The sequence below is a fragment of the Oncorhynchus mykiss genome, chromosome 12 (assembly GCF_013265735.2).
Source record: "Oncorhynchus mykiss isolate Arlee chromosome 12, USDA_OmykA_1.1, whole genome shotgun sequence".
In the NCBI taxonomy this organism is placed as follows: Eukaryota; Metazoa; Chordata; class Actinopteri; order Salmoniformes; family Salmonidae; genus Oncorhynchus; species Oncorhynchus mykiss.
The window spans coordinates 77,633,478-77,650,072 of NC_048576.1; the positions used below are offsets into that span (position 1 = coordinate 77,633,478).

At 43.7% G+C, this 16,595-nt stretch overlaps 1 protein-coding gene across 4 annotated transcripts; it reads right to left on the reverse strand.

Moving 5' to 3' along the window:
- Nucleotides 1-289: 289 nt before the first annotated feature.
- Nucleotides 290-16,263, reverse strand: LOC110538478 (protein Hook homolog 2). Of its 4 annotated transcripts, none has more exons than XM_036938571.1 (23): nt 15,847-16,261; nt 14,938-15,020; nt 13,981-14,053; nt 13,774-13,824; nt 13,447-13,579; nt 13,047-13,114; nt 9,563-9,625; nt 9,259-9,339; nt 7,420-7,583; nt 7,177-7,317; nt 6,863-7,064; nt 6,640-6,750; nt 6,370-6,457; nt 6,136-6,202; nt 5,099-5,236; nt 4,349-4,436; nt 3,898-3,903; nt 3,718-3,752; nt 3,519-3,601; nt 3,296-3,399; nt 3,037-3,144; nt 2,872-2,947; nt 290-2,718 (listed from the first exon to the last, which is right to left on the reverse strand). In XM_036938571.1, exons 1-23 carry the CDS (start codon nt 15,889-15,891, stop codon nt 2,465-2,467), a joined length of 2,262 nt encoding a protein of 753 aa, XP_036794466.1. In that variant the 5' UTR covers nt 15,892-16,261; the 3' UTR covers nt 290-2,464. The 4 variants fall into 4 exon arrangements, with proteins under 4 accessions (XP_036794466.1, XP_036794468.1, XP_036794467.1 ...); XM_036938573.1 differs by having other exon boundaries at nt 2,876-2,947; nt 15,847-16,258; XM_036938572.1 differs by lacking the exon at nt 3,898-3,903 and having other exon boundaries at nt 15,847-16,263.
- Nucleotides 16,264-16,595: the final 332 nt, after the last annotated feature.

The following is a 16,595-nucleotide window of genomic DNA, read 5'->3' on the forward strand; positions in this document are numbered from 1 at the left end:
CAGCTTCTTGATATGCCACCCCTGTCAGGTGGATGGATTGTCTTGGCAAAGGAGAAATGTTTACTAACAGGAATGTAAACAAATGTGTGCACAACATTTGAGAGATGTGCGTATGGAACATATATGGGATCTTTTATTTCAGCTCATGAAACCAACACTTTGCATATGGCGTTTATATTTGTTCAGTAGAGTTTAAGCCCTTTAACTGCATGTCCAATTTGTGATGGTAAATGCCAATTGTAATATATTGCTAATGGACAGTGTCAAGTTATACTGCAATTGGACAGTACATTGACAGATTTCCAGTCAAGACAAGGACAGGTTGAATTGCGCAGGCCCCATCTCAGTACTAGAACATAACAGTTCAGTTGGAATGTTGATTTACTACTTTGAAATTAAAAGTCACCTTTGTAATGATCTTGCACTTTCCTGATTTAATACCAAATAAACAACAAATAAACACCAAATCTACTTAAAGAGTAAAACACTAAGTGAAGTTAAATGTACACACAGTTGTGGTTTCATAGGCTGGCAAATAACATTGCACAGATAGTTACACACTTAAGAGGGTTAGGTACAAGTCATAGAGAGCAGTTTGGGTACCAAAAAGAAGTTCCATGTTTAAGTGGATACTGTCAAAAGTAATCAGATAGATGTAGTGTTCAACAATAGCACTGTCCTTCACAGGTTCATCTTGAGAAAATCATAGGTAAAAATGTACATAAATTCAGTTGTAAATAATTCTGACATTAAAAGAGTACACATTGTCTGTTCATTAGCTAGGTAAGTTCCAGTGTCAGCGAACAGAAGCATCTATAGTTGAGTGTTTCTGCTGAGAACGAGAGAAAAGCTACATACCATTGCTACCTTGAAACCTTATTTCCTTTCAGGATTACACAGTAACAACATCCAGTGTGGCCACATATCAATTAAATGTGAATCAATAACCCCACATTCTGGTTCTCCCAAGCACCAGCGTTTCCTACATTCACATCAGTCTAAAGTGATGTGTGCAACCAATTATAATTCTTAAAAACACCCTGTAACTCTTTAGAGGGGATAAATTAAAGTTAAAAAGAACAACATCTAGTCCATCATTCAAATAATAAATTCCCATATTAGAGCTTTAAACAAAAGCTTGTTCAATAGTCTGAGTGAATACTACCAGTCAAACGGTCCTGACAGAAGAGGACCCATATCTTCTAGTCTTTCAGAACTTCTACCATTACATGTGAACACCACACAGGAATTTGATACAAAAGTCTTTAAAAGTAGATAGGTTAACAGAGGAAATTAACCATAATCAAAAGGGAGGGAGTGCTTTTCTGTACATTATTATACAGACTAACACAACTACAAAATGCGGAGGTTCATTTAGAAAAATAAAAAAAGTCTAGAAAGCTATTCTTCCTGCTCGTCAAACAATAAAACAACTCATAACAAATGAAGAAAAATCAAGTAGATGATACAGCTTGAAAGAGTAAACACAGAGAAATAAAGAGGTCATGACTGTGTGTGCAGAGAAAATGTGTTCCTCTCATATCGAAGACATATTATTGAGCTCTTCTAGATCAGGGGCGCCAAACCCATTTTGCCCCTTGGGCCACATTCAGTCTCCAACAACATTTCCTCGCCATCAAAATGGGCAAAAAGTGATGCTCCCTGACTGTCATTTTGATGATTATTAGTGAGCTGGACAGTCAAACTGTATGAATGTAGGTCCATTATCATTTCTACAGTTTCAAACTTGGTTTTAATCATTGAAAAATAATATTGAGTACACCCCCCCCCCCAAAAAAACATATCTGGATCCGGATGACACCCCTGTTCTAGCGCTTCACCAGTCTCTCTCCCCAAGTACATTTAAAAGTGTCAGAGACACAGCACAAGCCAGAATCTCCAAATGACTTGGGCACAAATTAATACAAATCGCACAAATTCACCATGATCTCAACCCATAGGTCTCTCTTATTAGTGTTTCCATGTCAGAGTAAGAGGATAATATCTATTTAGCCTGGCAGTGGGCTGGACAATAAGGGTGAAAATATATAGTAGTAGTAGTAGGGGGAAGGTAAAGACCCCTGCCCTATTGACAGCAGAAATCATCGCTTTCCATCTCGGTCATCATTGTGGCCTTCCAAAGCATTGATTCTCATAATATCCTAATCTAAACCTTAAGAAAACATCAAATACATTATAGCTAAAAAGAGGGCTTGAAAGAAATGGAGGGACTGAATGACAAACATTGTCTAAGAATTCCATGACAAAGGATTAGTCACTCAGCTTCTTTCTATCCACTTCATGTTCCTTCATTCCAGCGCTCATTTAGACCCAAGACTCATCTTTGTTCAAAAGTCCTGGCAGCTTTGAAAGCACTTGAAGGTGCATTAAGTAGCTCTGCATCACGGACACTCCAGAAAATCATGTAATAGAGATGCCCAGCAGGGGGCAGCAGCAGCAATCTTCACAAAACACCAAGAGGAGAAGGCATCAGAGCAGTGAGAGTGGGAGTACAGAAGAAGTGAACACTAAGATATAGACAATGTTTTGCCTCATTTTCACATCCTCCCCCAGAGTTGATATGTCTTATCTGGGCTGGTGGCGGGCTGCGAGGCCTCTCCTGGCGTGGGTGGACTGCCTCTGCTGGGCCAAGAAGGACTGGGCCTGGTTGGACGGACCCGACCGCTCTCCCACCACCTTCTGATGTAGGGCCATACCCTGGGGAGGGAGAGAGAGAAATAAAGCCATAAGACAGGTCTTACTACCATAAAAACCAAGACCATTATAAGTCATTGCACAGCATTGTAGCACCTATCATGCCAACTGCTTTAATACTATGTAGATTAGGCAGATATGGAGAGGTTTACTTACTCACCATGTTGTACCAGGCACTGATTATGAGTTTCTCCTCCTGGTCATGTCTGGACCTGCTCTTCTCATAGTCATGCTGCACACAGAGGAGTTGTTCATGCATATGGAGGGTCAGAAATGCACCACTCATCTGCATCTCGTCAGTCAATGTAGAGTGTCTCTTACCTCCAGGTGCTGGATCTTCCGGTCTCTCTCAGTCAACTGGTTCTTGAGGGCCTGAACATCAGGAGACACAGTCAGAGGTGGCTGCTTGGGGTCCAGAGTCTTGATCACCTTCACAATGAACACAAACACACATATACTTGGTGCGGAAATTCCCAACTATGTCACAATGTGCATGACAATCTTTGACATTGATATCTGCAACTCAGATTTAAGGCAGCGGCCAAGCACCGTGGTGCTGTACTGATGAGTGTTGACTGACCGTCCTGGCCTTCTCCACATAGCGCTTGTAGCGTTGCTCCATCAGCTTCATGTCCTCATCCTTCTTCTTCAGGATCTCCTGCAGCTCATCGATCTTCTTCGCCACTGACAGGAGGGAGGTTGAAGAGGAAATATTAACGGCATTTTCAGAGCTTGAAAGTGCTCTTAGATTGATACTATTTGATAGCACTGCTCCCAAGGGCAGGAAATAAGAGACTACTTACTGTTGCCGTCCGCTTTTGGCTCCAGGTCATCAATGACCTCTCTCTTCTTCTGCAGGTCTGAGTGGGCCTCATGGAGCTTCTCCCTGGGACGAGGACAGAGGAAAAGCATGGAGGAGCCGGACGTGCAAGAATCTACAGAGCGGTAATAATACTCCCTTCACAGGTGCAGTGTGCAAGCATCAGTTATAATAGTACTCACAGGTGCTCCTCAAGCTTCTTCTTCAGCAGGGAGGACTGAACAGGGAGGAAGAAAGTCAGTCAACGCTCAAACTACAGAGAAACAGACTTCTGTCAGACAGAGACACAAATAATAAGCATAATACACAACTGAAGTAGTTAAAGTCAAATCAGAGCCCAGGCAGGGATGGGCTGTACTTACGATGGCCTGATTGGCCGAATGTCGGTCGGTGGGGGCAGGCGGAGAGACAGAAGGGTAGGCGTTAATGGTGAATCAACACAGCAGACAAGGGTTAAAGTTCCCACACAAAATCTCAGAGAGCAGTCACAGGCAGGCAGTCAACGGAGGGGAGAGAAGGATACAGTCTACAACAGTCCTCAAGGACTATATTGAGGTCTAGGTCTCTTTTTCCAATTATAATGACTACAAAATAAATGATAAAAAAAACAAAAACATATTTGAACTAAGATGGTCAACCGATTAAGAGAGATTGGTCCTTTCATTCCTGATTCCTATACATTTTCAGTATACTGTCGTCTTTGATTGGAGAAGACTGGGTCCACTCAGTGATTGGTATGGACAAGGTAACAGGAGTAACAGGATGTTTAGAGGAGGAGAGGGGTAAATGAGGAGGGTCTGTCTCTCCACTCACATCCTCAGCCTTGCTGCCCTGCTCCTGTAGAGCCTTCTGGAGATCCTCCACCTGGGACCGCAGCTCAGAGATCTGCTGCTGGTTCAACCTGGAAGAAGGAGAGACAGAAGAAATAAGAAAAGTGGAAAGGAAGAGAAAGAGGAAATTCGATTAAGCTGGTTTTGATGAGTGAGTGGGAAAGGCTGGCGACGCATACAATGTCACATCAGCCGCTGCATTAGTCCACTCTAGAGGTGTCCCACCCACCCACTCCCCTCTGTGTGTTGTGGTTAATTAGGGGAAAACGGGAGCTACTTCAGCCATACTCCACAGCTCGGGATGCTCTCATCCTGCTGCTGAAGACGGCTGCCTGCCTCCCACACTCTGGACCCATCGTCACACACACGATCCACTCAGAAAAACCGCCCACCCACAACACACACGCGTGCTGTACGGACAGCCGGGGGACAATCTGGCTCATTGCTGTCCATCCTCTGCTCCGGCCCACACAACACAACTCAACACACAGACCAGAGAGTAAGCTGACATTTAGCTAGATCGCTCCTCCGTTTAGCCAAATGTGAAACTCAAAACAGAAACTCTGGCAATATATACTGTGACTAATATCGTCACGGACTGACCTTGATACATACAATCAAATCACAATGTGCATAACTAAAAACGCTTTATTTTACTTTTGTGGATGAGATGCAGTGGTATTCGTATAGAACATATCTTTTATTTTACGCATGCCTACACACACACACATACCTGTTTTGTGTCTCCAGGGTGTTCTGGCTGCGTTGAGACTCCTCCAGCTGACCCTGTACCTCCACCAGTCTCTGTCTGTAGCTCTCCTCCTGGACACACAGCATCTTGTTCTCACTCTGCAGACGCACCACCGTCTCCCTGTGGAAGCAGAAGGGATGAGGTCAAAGAGAGAAGGCAGGGAAGTGGGGCAGAGAGGCAAAGGTCTGTACACTACACACCAACAGAAGTATTCAACTCCACCTCAGCCAATTTAACAGCAGTGCCATCTGACAGAGCCATTCTATTCGTGGACCCAATGGCACATTCTGGTTCTAAAAATAGTGTGGCTGAGGAATAAGACCTTTGCCATTTATCACAACTGAACACTAGGTTTGGGCGGATATAGATTTCCATATCGTTCCTGAAGCATACCGGGTTTACGGCATTAACGTCAGTGCACACAAAGGGCATCATTTCTGTTCAAATGCTATCAAAGTACTAGCGAATTCCCATAGCGAACGTTAGCTAAATGCTAACAAGCGCAAGCGAACATAAACTAAAAGTAAAGACAGTTCTACAACTTTATGAGCTGGGTTCTATCTCAAAAGTCTACTCACACTTAATCTAGGAGGGTGATTGATTGTCTCTGCTGTAACCAAGAAGCTTGATCTTGCAAGCTAGCCACCTATAGCTAGCAGGTTAGCAAACCAAATGCATAGCTGGAGAAAATGTATTTGGCATTAAGATCGTTAACGTATAGATACATTTACCTGGCAAACATTAGGAGTGAATTTCAAGTCTAACTTGATCAGCTCTTGTACTGCTCGACAGTGGACGTCACAAAACTTCAGTTTGCTCCACATGCTCTTAATAAACAAATATACCATGTGACTGGCTCAACTGAATTGTAGTTTAAAAATTTTAAAAATCGAAACACCCCGGTACCACCCAAGCCTAAAGTTGAAAATGACCAATTGAATTCTGACACCACTGTATGTCTATTGATAGGTCAGATAGGTGTTATCTAACAGATGAAGCTTTCACTCAGTCTCACATACTTGAACTCTGTGGGCATCATCTCAGAGGCCAGGTTTCCCACTGTGCCAGAGTCCTCACATAATCCACCTGAAGGGGAGAGAGAGCCAAGATGTCAGGGGAAAATATATCACATTTGTTCTGACAGTAGTCTTATCAACTGCCACAAAAGGTCAAACAACCCCACTCTACCATCTTGTCATTTAGAAAAACAGAGGCTGAAGGTGCAGGATGTTAGCTGTGTCCATTGGACTCACCTGGTTGATTGAGGCCCTTCTGTTGGACCTGTGCACACCTGAGCTCATCATTGGTTTCCCGTAGTGTGTCTCGCTCTGAGATCAAACGCTGGAAAACACATTGGGATAACATTGGGGTTAGACTGCACTCAATCTGATCCTACTAGAAGTGTTCAAATGTACTGCCTCAGAATTTCAGAGATTTTAAATCCACATCCACTTTGACATCATGCCCTTTTAAGTAATACATCTTAGTCTGGAAAGGAGTCGTCCCCGGCCATCCTCTCTCACCTCTTTCTCCTTAAGCAGGGCGTCATACTTGTCCTGAAGGTTCTTGTACTCAAACTGCCACTTCTCAGCCTTCAGTGCCTCTGACAAATGCTTGGTGTGAAGCTCATGGACCTGACAGCAGGGAGGCAAACACATTCAGGGTCTGAAGAGAGGTCGTGTCATACACACATCCATCTCCACACCTTTGTTAACCCTCCCCCATTCTCTAGCCCTCTCTGCCCACCTGTCTCTTGTAGGTGTCCAGCTGGGTGCGGACTGAGTTGGCCCTGCGTAGCTCCTCCTCCAGCTCACATGTGCGCTGCATGTAGACAGTGTTGCGCTCCTCCAGCAGACGCACCTGTCTGCGCAGGTCCCCCAGGTCCTCCAGCTTGCGCTTGTACGTCTCTACCAGCGCCTCCAGCCGGCTCACTCGGTCAGACGAATGCCTGTAGGAGGGGAGAGGGTGAGATGGGGAAGCCGTTTTGAGGATGGGACAGGAAAGGAGAGAAGGATAGGAGGCCACAGACTGCTGAGAGGCTGCTCTCCCCCTGGGCTCACCGGAGGATGTCCATCTCATCTTTGAGAGACTGGGCCTCCTGGGCGAGGCTGGTCAGTTCATCGTTACGGTGAGTGAGGTCCAAAACGTCACGCTCCAGAATCTCCCCTCGCACACGCATGTCATCTCGGCTGTTCTCTAGTCTGTGTCACAAACAGGGGGCAAACAGAAAATGATAAATTCATTGTATCAAAAGAGTAGAATGCATTTAGTTTGGAAGTCTGTGTTGAGGATATGACTCTGACCTGTAGTTCTCCTCCTGTAGCTGCTCCATCTGGCTCTGCAGCAGCAGCAGCTTCTTGCCAGTGATGGTGGTAGAAGCATCCTGTGGGTCACTGAGGCTGAGCTTCTCCCTCAGGGACTGTGTCTCCACCTGCAGGGACGACTTCTCCTCCAGGACGGCTGCCAACTGAGGACCAAACACACACACAGACAGAGTCAGGGGTGGAGAGGCAGAGAGAGAACCAGACAAAGTGGCATGTAACCAAGACTTGAGAGGGAGGAGACCTAGAGACAAATGAACAAACAGTCACACATTGAGTCATAGAAAGTGCTGAGCACAGAAAAAGGACACACTTCAAAATGCAGAACACCGCCAAAAAAAAAAAAACATATTTACTCATGAAAATGCAGAATAGAAAAAAGACACTCCACAAATGCTGAAGAAAAAAGAGCCACACTCACATATCCAGCAATAGACACTGTACAATGCTTGCAAAACATGCTATATGTTTTTCCATGAGGGTTGGTGGTAACTTCACATGCACAAACATCAACGCAGTTAGTCAGCTGGTCTGCTATGTTCAGTCGGGTGGGCCACTTTCTCAATGGAGCAGTTGTTAGCATTACCCCTCAAGGAGGGGAATAGAAAACCAGATGTCTGAGTCAGTCTGACTAACAGTTACAAAGTGGGGAGACTGGAGAGTGGGCTCAGAAAGGGATGTTGATTAAGGATTCGAGCTAGTGAGGCTTGATGAAAGATGAACTATCCTTGGGGTTATCATGGACAAGAATGTTGGTTGGTGGTTTAGGGTACGTCCACCCTGAATATGTTTGTGGGTTAGGCAAGCAGGCATGCCAATATAAAAAGGGGGCGTCTATTACTTACCTGTTGGACATCTTTCCAGTTTGAGCACAGCAAAACTCTACACTGAACTTTAAGGACAAATGGCTTGCTTTAGCATCATACCAGGGAGAAAGTAAAGAACTACATAAACTACTGAGAATTTCTTAACGTGTTTAATGTTAACATATTAAGAAATATGCTGAATACATAAGTGGTAATTGCCTTCTAATCCTAAATACTATACAATGTAATTATTGGGGATCAATGACTTAAGTCTTTGTACCCAATGACATTGCCTAATCAGAGGCAGCATTAACAGCACAGTTAGCACTGTTTCATAGAGAATAAGAGGATTCTAGTACCCAAAAGCCCATTTTAGCATGTGTAGCACCATTGAGAACTTTCCCCATTTTGAAGTAGTCAACTGGGTGTGGCTTCCTATTGGTTAAGAAAGGACCACATAATTCCATCCAGGACATCAGGAAGGATCAGCCAATTAATTATTTGTGAGCAAAAATTCCATAACTGCAGGTGGCAGTATGCACCCTTTCAGTTTCTTTACCAACTCATAAGTAGTAGAAGAAAATTGACTACTTCAAAATCAGCTGAGGCTGGTGGGAGGAGCTGTAGGAGGACAGGCTCATTGTAATGGCTGGAATGGAATGGCATCAATAATATGGTAACCACATGTTTGACTCTGTTCCTTTAATTCCATAACAGTCATTACAATGAGCCCAACATCATATAGCTCCTCCCACCAGCCTCCACTGTTCAAAATGGAGATGGCTTCAATGGTGCTGCCTGTGCACTCACAGAAGCCATAATGGGACAGATACAGAAAAAAAAAGAGTCCTCTATCACTCTCTATGCACCGTTTACACAACAAACCATCAGGGGGAATCAGTCAGACTGGACAACAATCCTCAGCTAAGCGAATAAATAGGGTCACTTCACTCATGGCAAAGAGCTGCAGATACACACTCAACATGCTAACTAACAAACAGTCCTCTCTGCCCACCTGGTGCTCCAGGTCCCGACAGCGCTGGCCCAGATCCTCCTTCGCCTCCACCTCCTCACTGAGAAAATAATACTTCCTGGACTGCAGACACGGAGAGAGGCACAAGGGAGGTTATAGACAGCACAGTGGGAGGTAGAGAACGAGAGAGAGAGAGAAAGAGAGAGAAAGAGAGAGAGCGAGCGAGAGATACCACGAAAGACAAGTAAATGAGACGGCAATTGAGGAATAGCGATAAAACCAACTTGCAGGGGAGTGAAAGTTTAATGTATTCAGAGAAGCAGAGTAAGAAGAGAGCGGGTCCCACCTGGTAGTCAAAGTCCCCGTAGGTCTCAGGACTTCCTGGAACAGTTGGCTCTTTAGCTAGGAGCTACACCACAACAAAACAGTCAATTGCTGGTTCAAACTCCAGAAAGACAGATCACATGGTGAAACCCATTGTCAATATAGAGGTAAGCAGGACAATAAGTGAGCTATTGCCTGTTTTAGTGTATATTGCTGTTAAATACAGAAAGGTTTCAGGGAGCAAAGAATTGTGCTTGAACAGTTGTAGCCAAAAATGTTGAGAATGACACAAATATTAATTTTCAAAGTCTGCTGTCTCAGTTTGTATGATGGCAATTTGAATATACAGTGCCTTGCGAAAGTATTCGGCCCCTTTGAACTTTGAAACCTTTTGCCACATTTCAGGCTTCAAACATAAAGATATAAAACTGTATTTTTTTGTGAAGAATCAACAACAAGTGGGACACAATCATGAAGTGGAACGACATTTATTGGATATTTCAAACTTTTTTAACAAATCAAAAACTGAAAAATTGGGCGTGCAAAACTATTCAGCCCCTTTACTTTCAGTGCAGCAAACTCTCTCCAGAAGTTCAGTGAGGATCTCTGAATGATCCAATGTTGACCTAAATGACTAATGATGATAAATACAATCCACCTGTGTGTAATCAAGTCTCCGTATAAATGCAGCTGCACTGTGATAGTCTCAGAGGTCCGTTAAAAGCGCAGAGAGCATCATGAAGGACAAGGTGACACACCAGGTCTGAGATACTGTTGTGAAGAAGTGTAAAGCCCGGATTTGGATACAAAAAGATTTCCCAAGTTTTAAACATCCCAAGGAGCACTGTGCAAGCGATAATATTGAAATGGAAGGAGTAAACAGACCACTGCAAATCTACCAAGACCTGGCCGTCCCTCTAAACTTTCAGCTCATACAAGGAGAAGACTGATCAGAGATGCAGCCAAGAGGTCCATGATCACTCTGGATGAACTGCAGAGATCTACAGCTGAGGTGGGAGACTCTGTCCATAAGACAACAATCAGTCGTATATTGCACAAATCTGGCCTTTATGGAAGAGTGGCAAGAAGAAAGCCATTTCTTAAAGATATCCATAAAAAGTGTTGTTTAAAGTTTGCCACAAGCCACCTGGGAGACACACCAAACATGTGGAAAAAGGTGCTCTGGTCAGATGAAACCAAAATTGAACTTTTTGGCAACAATGCAAAACGTTATGTTTGGCATAAAAGCAACACAGCTGAACACACCATCCCCACTGTCAAATATGGTGGTGGCAGCATCATGGTTTGGGCCTGCTTTTCTTCAGCAGGGACAGGGAAGATGGTTAAAATTGATGGGAAGATGGATGGAGCCAAATACAGGACCATTTTGGAAGAAAACCTGATGGAGTCTGCAAAAGACCTGAGACTGGGACGGAGATTTGTCTTCCAACAAGACAATGATCCAAAACATAAAGCAAAATCTACAATGGAATGGTTCAAAAATAAACATATCCAGGTGTTAGACTGGCCAAGTCAAAGTCCAGACCTGAATCCAATCGAGAATCTGTGGAAAGAACTGAAAACTGCTGTTCACAAATGCTCTCCATCCAACCTCACTGAGCTCGAGCTGTTTTGCAAGGAGGAATGGGAAAAAATTTCAGTCTCTCGATGTGCAAAACTGATAGAGACATACCCCAAGTGACTTACAGCTGTAATCACAGCAAAAGGTGGCGCTACAAAGTATTAACTTAAGGGGGCTGAATAATTTTGCATGCCCAATTTTTCAGTTTTTGATTTGTTAAAAAAGTTTGAAATATCCAATAAATGTCGTTCCACTTCATGATTGTGTCCCACTTGTTGTTGATTCTTCACAAAAAAAATACAGTTTTATATCTTTATGTTTGAAGCCTGAAATGTGGCAAAAGGTCGCAAAGTTCAAGGGGGCCGAATACTTTCGCAAGGCACTGTACTCCAGAATGTTACAAAGAGTGATCAGATGAATTGCAATTAATTGCAAAGTCCCTCTTTGCCATGCAAATGAACTGAATCCCCAAAAAACATTTCCACTGCATTTCAGCCCTGCCATAAAAGGACCAGCTGACATCATGTCAGTGATTCCCTCGTTAACACAGGTGTGAGTGCTGACGAGGACAAGGCTGGAGATTACTCTGTTATGCTGATTGAGTTCGAATAACAGACTGGAAGCTTCAAAAGGAGGGTGGTGCTTGGAATCATTGTTCTTCCTCTGTCAACCATGGTTACCTGCAAGGAAACATGTGGCGTCCTCATTGCTTTGCACAAAAAGGGCTTCACAGGCAAGGATATTGCTGCCAGGAAGATTGATTTAGGTACAACCATTTATCGGATCATCAAGAACATCAAGGAGAGCGGTTCAAATGTTGTGAAGAAGGCTTCAGGGCGCCCAAGAAAGTCCAGCAAGTGCCAGGACCGTCTCCTAAAGTTGATTCAGCTGCGGGATCGGGGCACCACCAGTACAGAGCTTGCTCAGGAATGGCAGCAGGCAGGTGTGAGTGCATTTGCACTCACAGTGAGGCAATGACTTTTCGAGGATGGCCTGGTGTCAAGAAGGGCAGCAAAGAAGCCACTTCTCTCCAGGAGAAACAACAGGGACAGACTGATATTCTGCAAAAGGTACAGGGATTGGACAGCTGAGGACTGGGGTAATGTAATTTTCTCTGATAAATACCCTTTCCGATTGTTTGGGGCATCCGGAAAAAAAGCTTGTCCGGAGAAGACAAGGTGAGCGCTACCATCAGTCCTGTGTCATGCCAACATTAAAGCATCCTGAGACCATTCATGTGTGGGGTTGCTTCTCAGCCAAGGGAGTGGGCTCACTCACAATTTTGCCTAAGAACACAGGTATGAATAAAGAATGGTACCAACACATCCTCAGAGAGCAACTTCTCCCAACCATCCAGGAACAGTTCGGTGACGAACAATGCCTTTTCCAGCATGATGGAGCACCTTGCCATAAGGCAAAAGTGATAACTAAGTGGCTTGGGGAACAAAATATCGATATTTTGGGTCCATGGCCAGGAAACTCCCCAGACCTTAATCCCATTGAGAACTTGTGGTCAATCAAGAGGCGGGTGGACAAACAAAAACCCACAAATTCTGACAAACTCCAAGCATTGGTTATGCTACAATGGGCTGCCATCAGTCAGGATGTGGCCCAGAAGTTAATTGACAGCATCCCAGGGTGGTTTGCAGAGGTCTTGAAAAAGAAGGGTCAACACTGCAAATATTGACTCTTTGAATCAACTTCATGTAATTGTCAATAAAAGCCTTTGACACTTATGAAATGCTTGTAGTTATACTTCAGTATTCCATAGTAACATCTGACAAAAATATCTAAAGCCACTGAAGCACAAACTTTGGGGAAATTAATATTTATGTCATTCTCAACTTTTGGCCACGATGTGTAATCTCACAAAAGGACAGACAGATCTACAAAGAGGATAATATCAAAAAGACTGATCACTCACCTCCTGTATGGCTGTCATGACAACATGCTGGACAGACTCCTCCAGGGTCATTATCTGCTGGATTTGCTCTATGAGAACAAACATGGAGGAGGAGTCCACTGAATATCACATTCACATCTGACAGTCAAACACTCAAACACACTGCTTTACACACAGTGCAACAGTTTCTCCTGCATTCACATCAAACCCACTAGCTTGTTCATCTGAGGATCACATTGTCTTTTAAAACTCTGTTTTATCATAATCTGTATACAGTACATGGTTGGGGCTTTGTAGGAACGAACCAATGAATGCTCAGTTTATCAACTCGTGATAATCAGGTCATTGCATTAATTCTGCATTTTCTCCATAGGTGACTTCCTGTTACCCAGCAGAGCCTCCTCTATCCCAGCTAACTCACCTTGCTTTTTCTCACAGCTGACTGCACAGCCAAGCACCAACTGCACCAGCTTGCCAAGTTCAGTCACATCTCCAAACTCCCCAATCAGATTGATGTCTGGTAGGTGCACGTCTGCTACCTGGTGGCCAAGCACCTGTTCATAGGAGGATGGAGACAATGGGGATTGTAAAAAAATATATGCATTGAGCAATGATATTTTAAATGGACTAAGACAGATGCAAACACTGAGGAACAACTGGAGGAGATTGAGCTCTTAAAAGAAATGGAAGAAACGTGCATATACCATCCATCCCTTCCGATATTTAATGAGGAAAAGCCTTTACTCACATCATGGTAATACTCAAGCATGCTCTGAAGAATCTTCTTCAGGTTGCTGACCTGGAGGAAAATGAAATAAATCTGAGCTGGAGAACACAGGCATCTTTGCCTTGGTGAAAATAGACCATATTTAAACAGTAAGGCCAGTGGTCACTCTAGGTTGCCTAGGTGACAACCTAGAGGCACTGTGTTATATCCTTCTATCTCATACTGCACCTTGAGGCGCCAGTTGGCCTCACTCTCCTCCTTGATCCTGCCCAGCCATGCCTCATTAAACCAGGAGGGGTCTCTGTTAACGAGATGAAACACTTAACAATACATATTCTAGGGACATACAATACACAGGAAGCCACAGGGCAGAGTATTTCTAAACTGGAAAACACAAACTTCCTAATGTGACACTCAATGAATGTCACAACAAGCAAGCAATCATTGGAAACTTGCTTGAGGTCAGAATTGCCATTACCCAAGCACTGCTTGTTTCCAGTTCGATACATTTCTATGTGTGTGTGTGTGTGTGTGTGTGGACAGAAAGGCACACAAATACTACAGCAGATGAGGTATGAAGGTAATTTGGCTTGGACAGACAGTACCCTTAAATGGACAGGCACTTGCACAAAATCCCACCTGGGCACAATCTGCCAGACCCAGGCCTTGAGAAATACAGACCTATTCCCTATCAAGCGTAGGAATATAAATAAAACAGACTAACAGCCCATCCTTTTGAATAGATGATTGAATTTGCTCTAATCAGGTTCTACTCAAAGTAGTTCAAGGCCCAGAACAAAATGTCAGTGTGCAACTGATAAGCAAATCGGTCTGTGAATTGAGGATGACTGGGATTGAACGTACTCCACAAATCTCTTACTATTGCCATTTGCTACTGTGACAGGGTAATGGCTTCTGCAAGTAAGGACCTTTTTCCTCGTTCATATGCTAGTCAGAACTAGGAAATTCGTAAATGTCCAACTCGCTAACTGGTTGCAGTTATACATGTGCCGCGTTCATCGAATCAGCAAGTCGGACATTTCTGAGTTTCCTAGTTCCGACTAACATGTGAACACTGCATACATCTCCCAGTTTTCCTACGCTTAGCTGTTGTCTACTCTTGTGTTAACCCACCACCACCATTATCACCAACCTCAAAACACACAAAAAATGTTGTGCCCTTACATCTTGTGTAGAACGTGTGCAATAGCCACTCCGCTCATCAGGTCCTGCTTGCTGGTGCATGAGGGCACCTGAAATGTCTGTAGCTGGAAGGGTTGGACATGATGAATGAGAAGAAAATGTGTTAGTGTGTCATTTATTATACTTCATGTCAATCAATTAGAAATCAACTGATCGAGAAGAGGAACAATGCAAATGTTACTGCCAACACGTTGGGCAAATTGCTTGCTATTTGGGGTTTTAGGATGGGTATCTATTTCAGCACTTTGTGACAACTGTTGATAAAAGAGGGCTTTATAAAATACATTTGATTGATTGTGCGGTCTAGAAGTGCTGGAAAGCCATTCTACTAATGTGCTGTACAGCTAAAGTGTTTGCTAACCACTAAATGATAGACCTCAGCTAGCTACTTAGCTAGCAATTTGTTTGTAAGAGATCATTCCACATTTCTAGCCAGTTTTAATATAGCCTAAACAACCTATATTTGGAGGGTTCATGGCTGAGTTTTTAAACTATGTACCATATTAATGGTACTTATCGTGGAGTTGAGAAACTTAGAAGCTAGCTAGGAGTGTGACTGGCTTGCTGGGGCTTGGCTAGACCTTCGTACTGATTGCATAAGATAGTGGCTAGCTCAGTTGCTGGCTGGAAACTTTGGAGCTTGTCCAAGACGACAATTTCTGATGTTTACAGTAGACCATAAAAACAATTTAGTTCGCTTTATTTGACAGTGACAGCTAGTTAATTATGTTATTTTTATTTGAGCTGGTTCAAGGCACTACTAACTATAAAATTCCAGGCTACATTTAATTGTAAAAACACCTCATTTAATTTCGCTAACTGCAAGCGAGGTCCTTTTGGATGACGACAGGCTAGCAAGACATCCCAGTTCCCTAACTTTGTAAAACTTACCCAATTTAGTAACGAATCGCATAGCTTTGCTTTATCCAGACTCATTTTGGTTTGTCTGACCGACACTCTGCAGTTAGCACACTAGCAATCGATTGGGAGACTTTCAGCTTCAAGTTTATTTTTAGCTTGCACTATCACGTCAGCAAACCTTGGCCTCCTGTTAGCTAGCTTGACTTTCGCGTTTTAGCTCCATAAACCATCCGAGTGAGACTCCGTATTAAGAACATTGTCATGGCAACAGATGACCGTGTTTACGTGTTGTTGTCACAGAGTTTCTAAACCCAGAGACGCACGCAACATCGCGAGACTTCCGGAACGCTTAGGAAGCAGACCAGGCCAGTGTTTGAGAAGTGACAAATTATTCCTTAGTTGTTAATTGTCTCTAAATCTAAAGGCACAACCTAGATTCGAGACAATGTACTAAGTATTTGAACATGTTATTACTCCAACCTCGTGAAAGTGACAAACGGACAGGTTTTGATTTATTGCACATGCGCAGCTTGGCGCGAGACAACCGTTACGCCCTATTACGTGTTTCTGCGCATGAGCAGTTGTCGCGGTCACGTGCTAGTTGGAACGCTGAAACTCTGATATTTCTAACATACTGATTCGTTGAACGCGGCACGTGTATAACTACAACCAGTTAGGAGGTCGGACATTTCCGAGTTTCCATGCCCGACGAACACTTGCACGCGGCACCAGCTATCCAACGTCGCCATGACATCGCCTACCAGCGTGATCAGGGGATC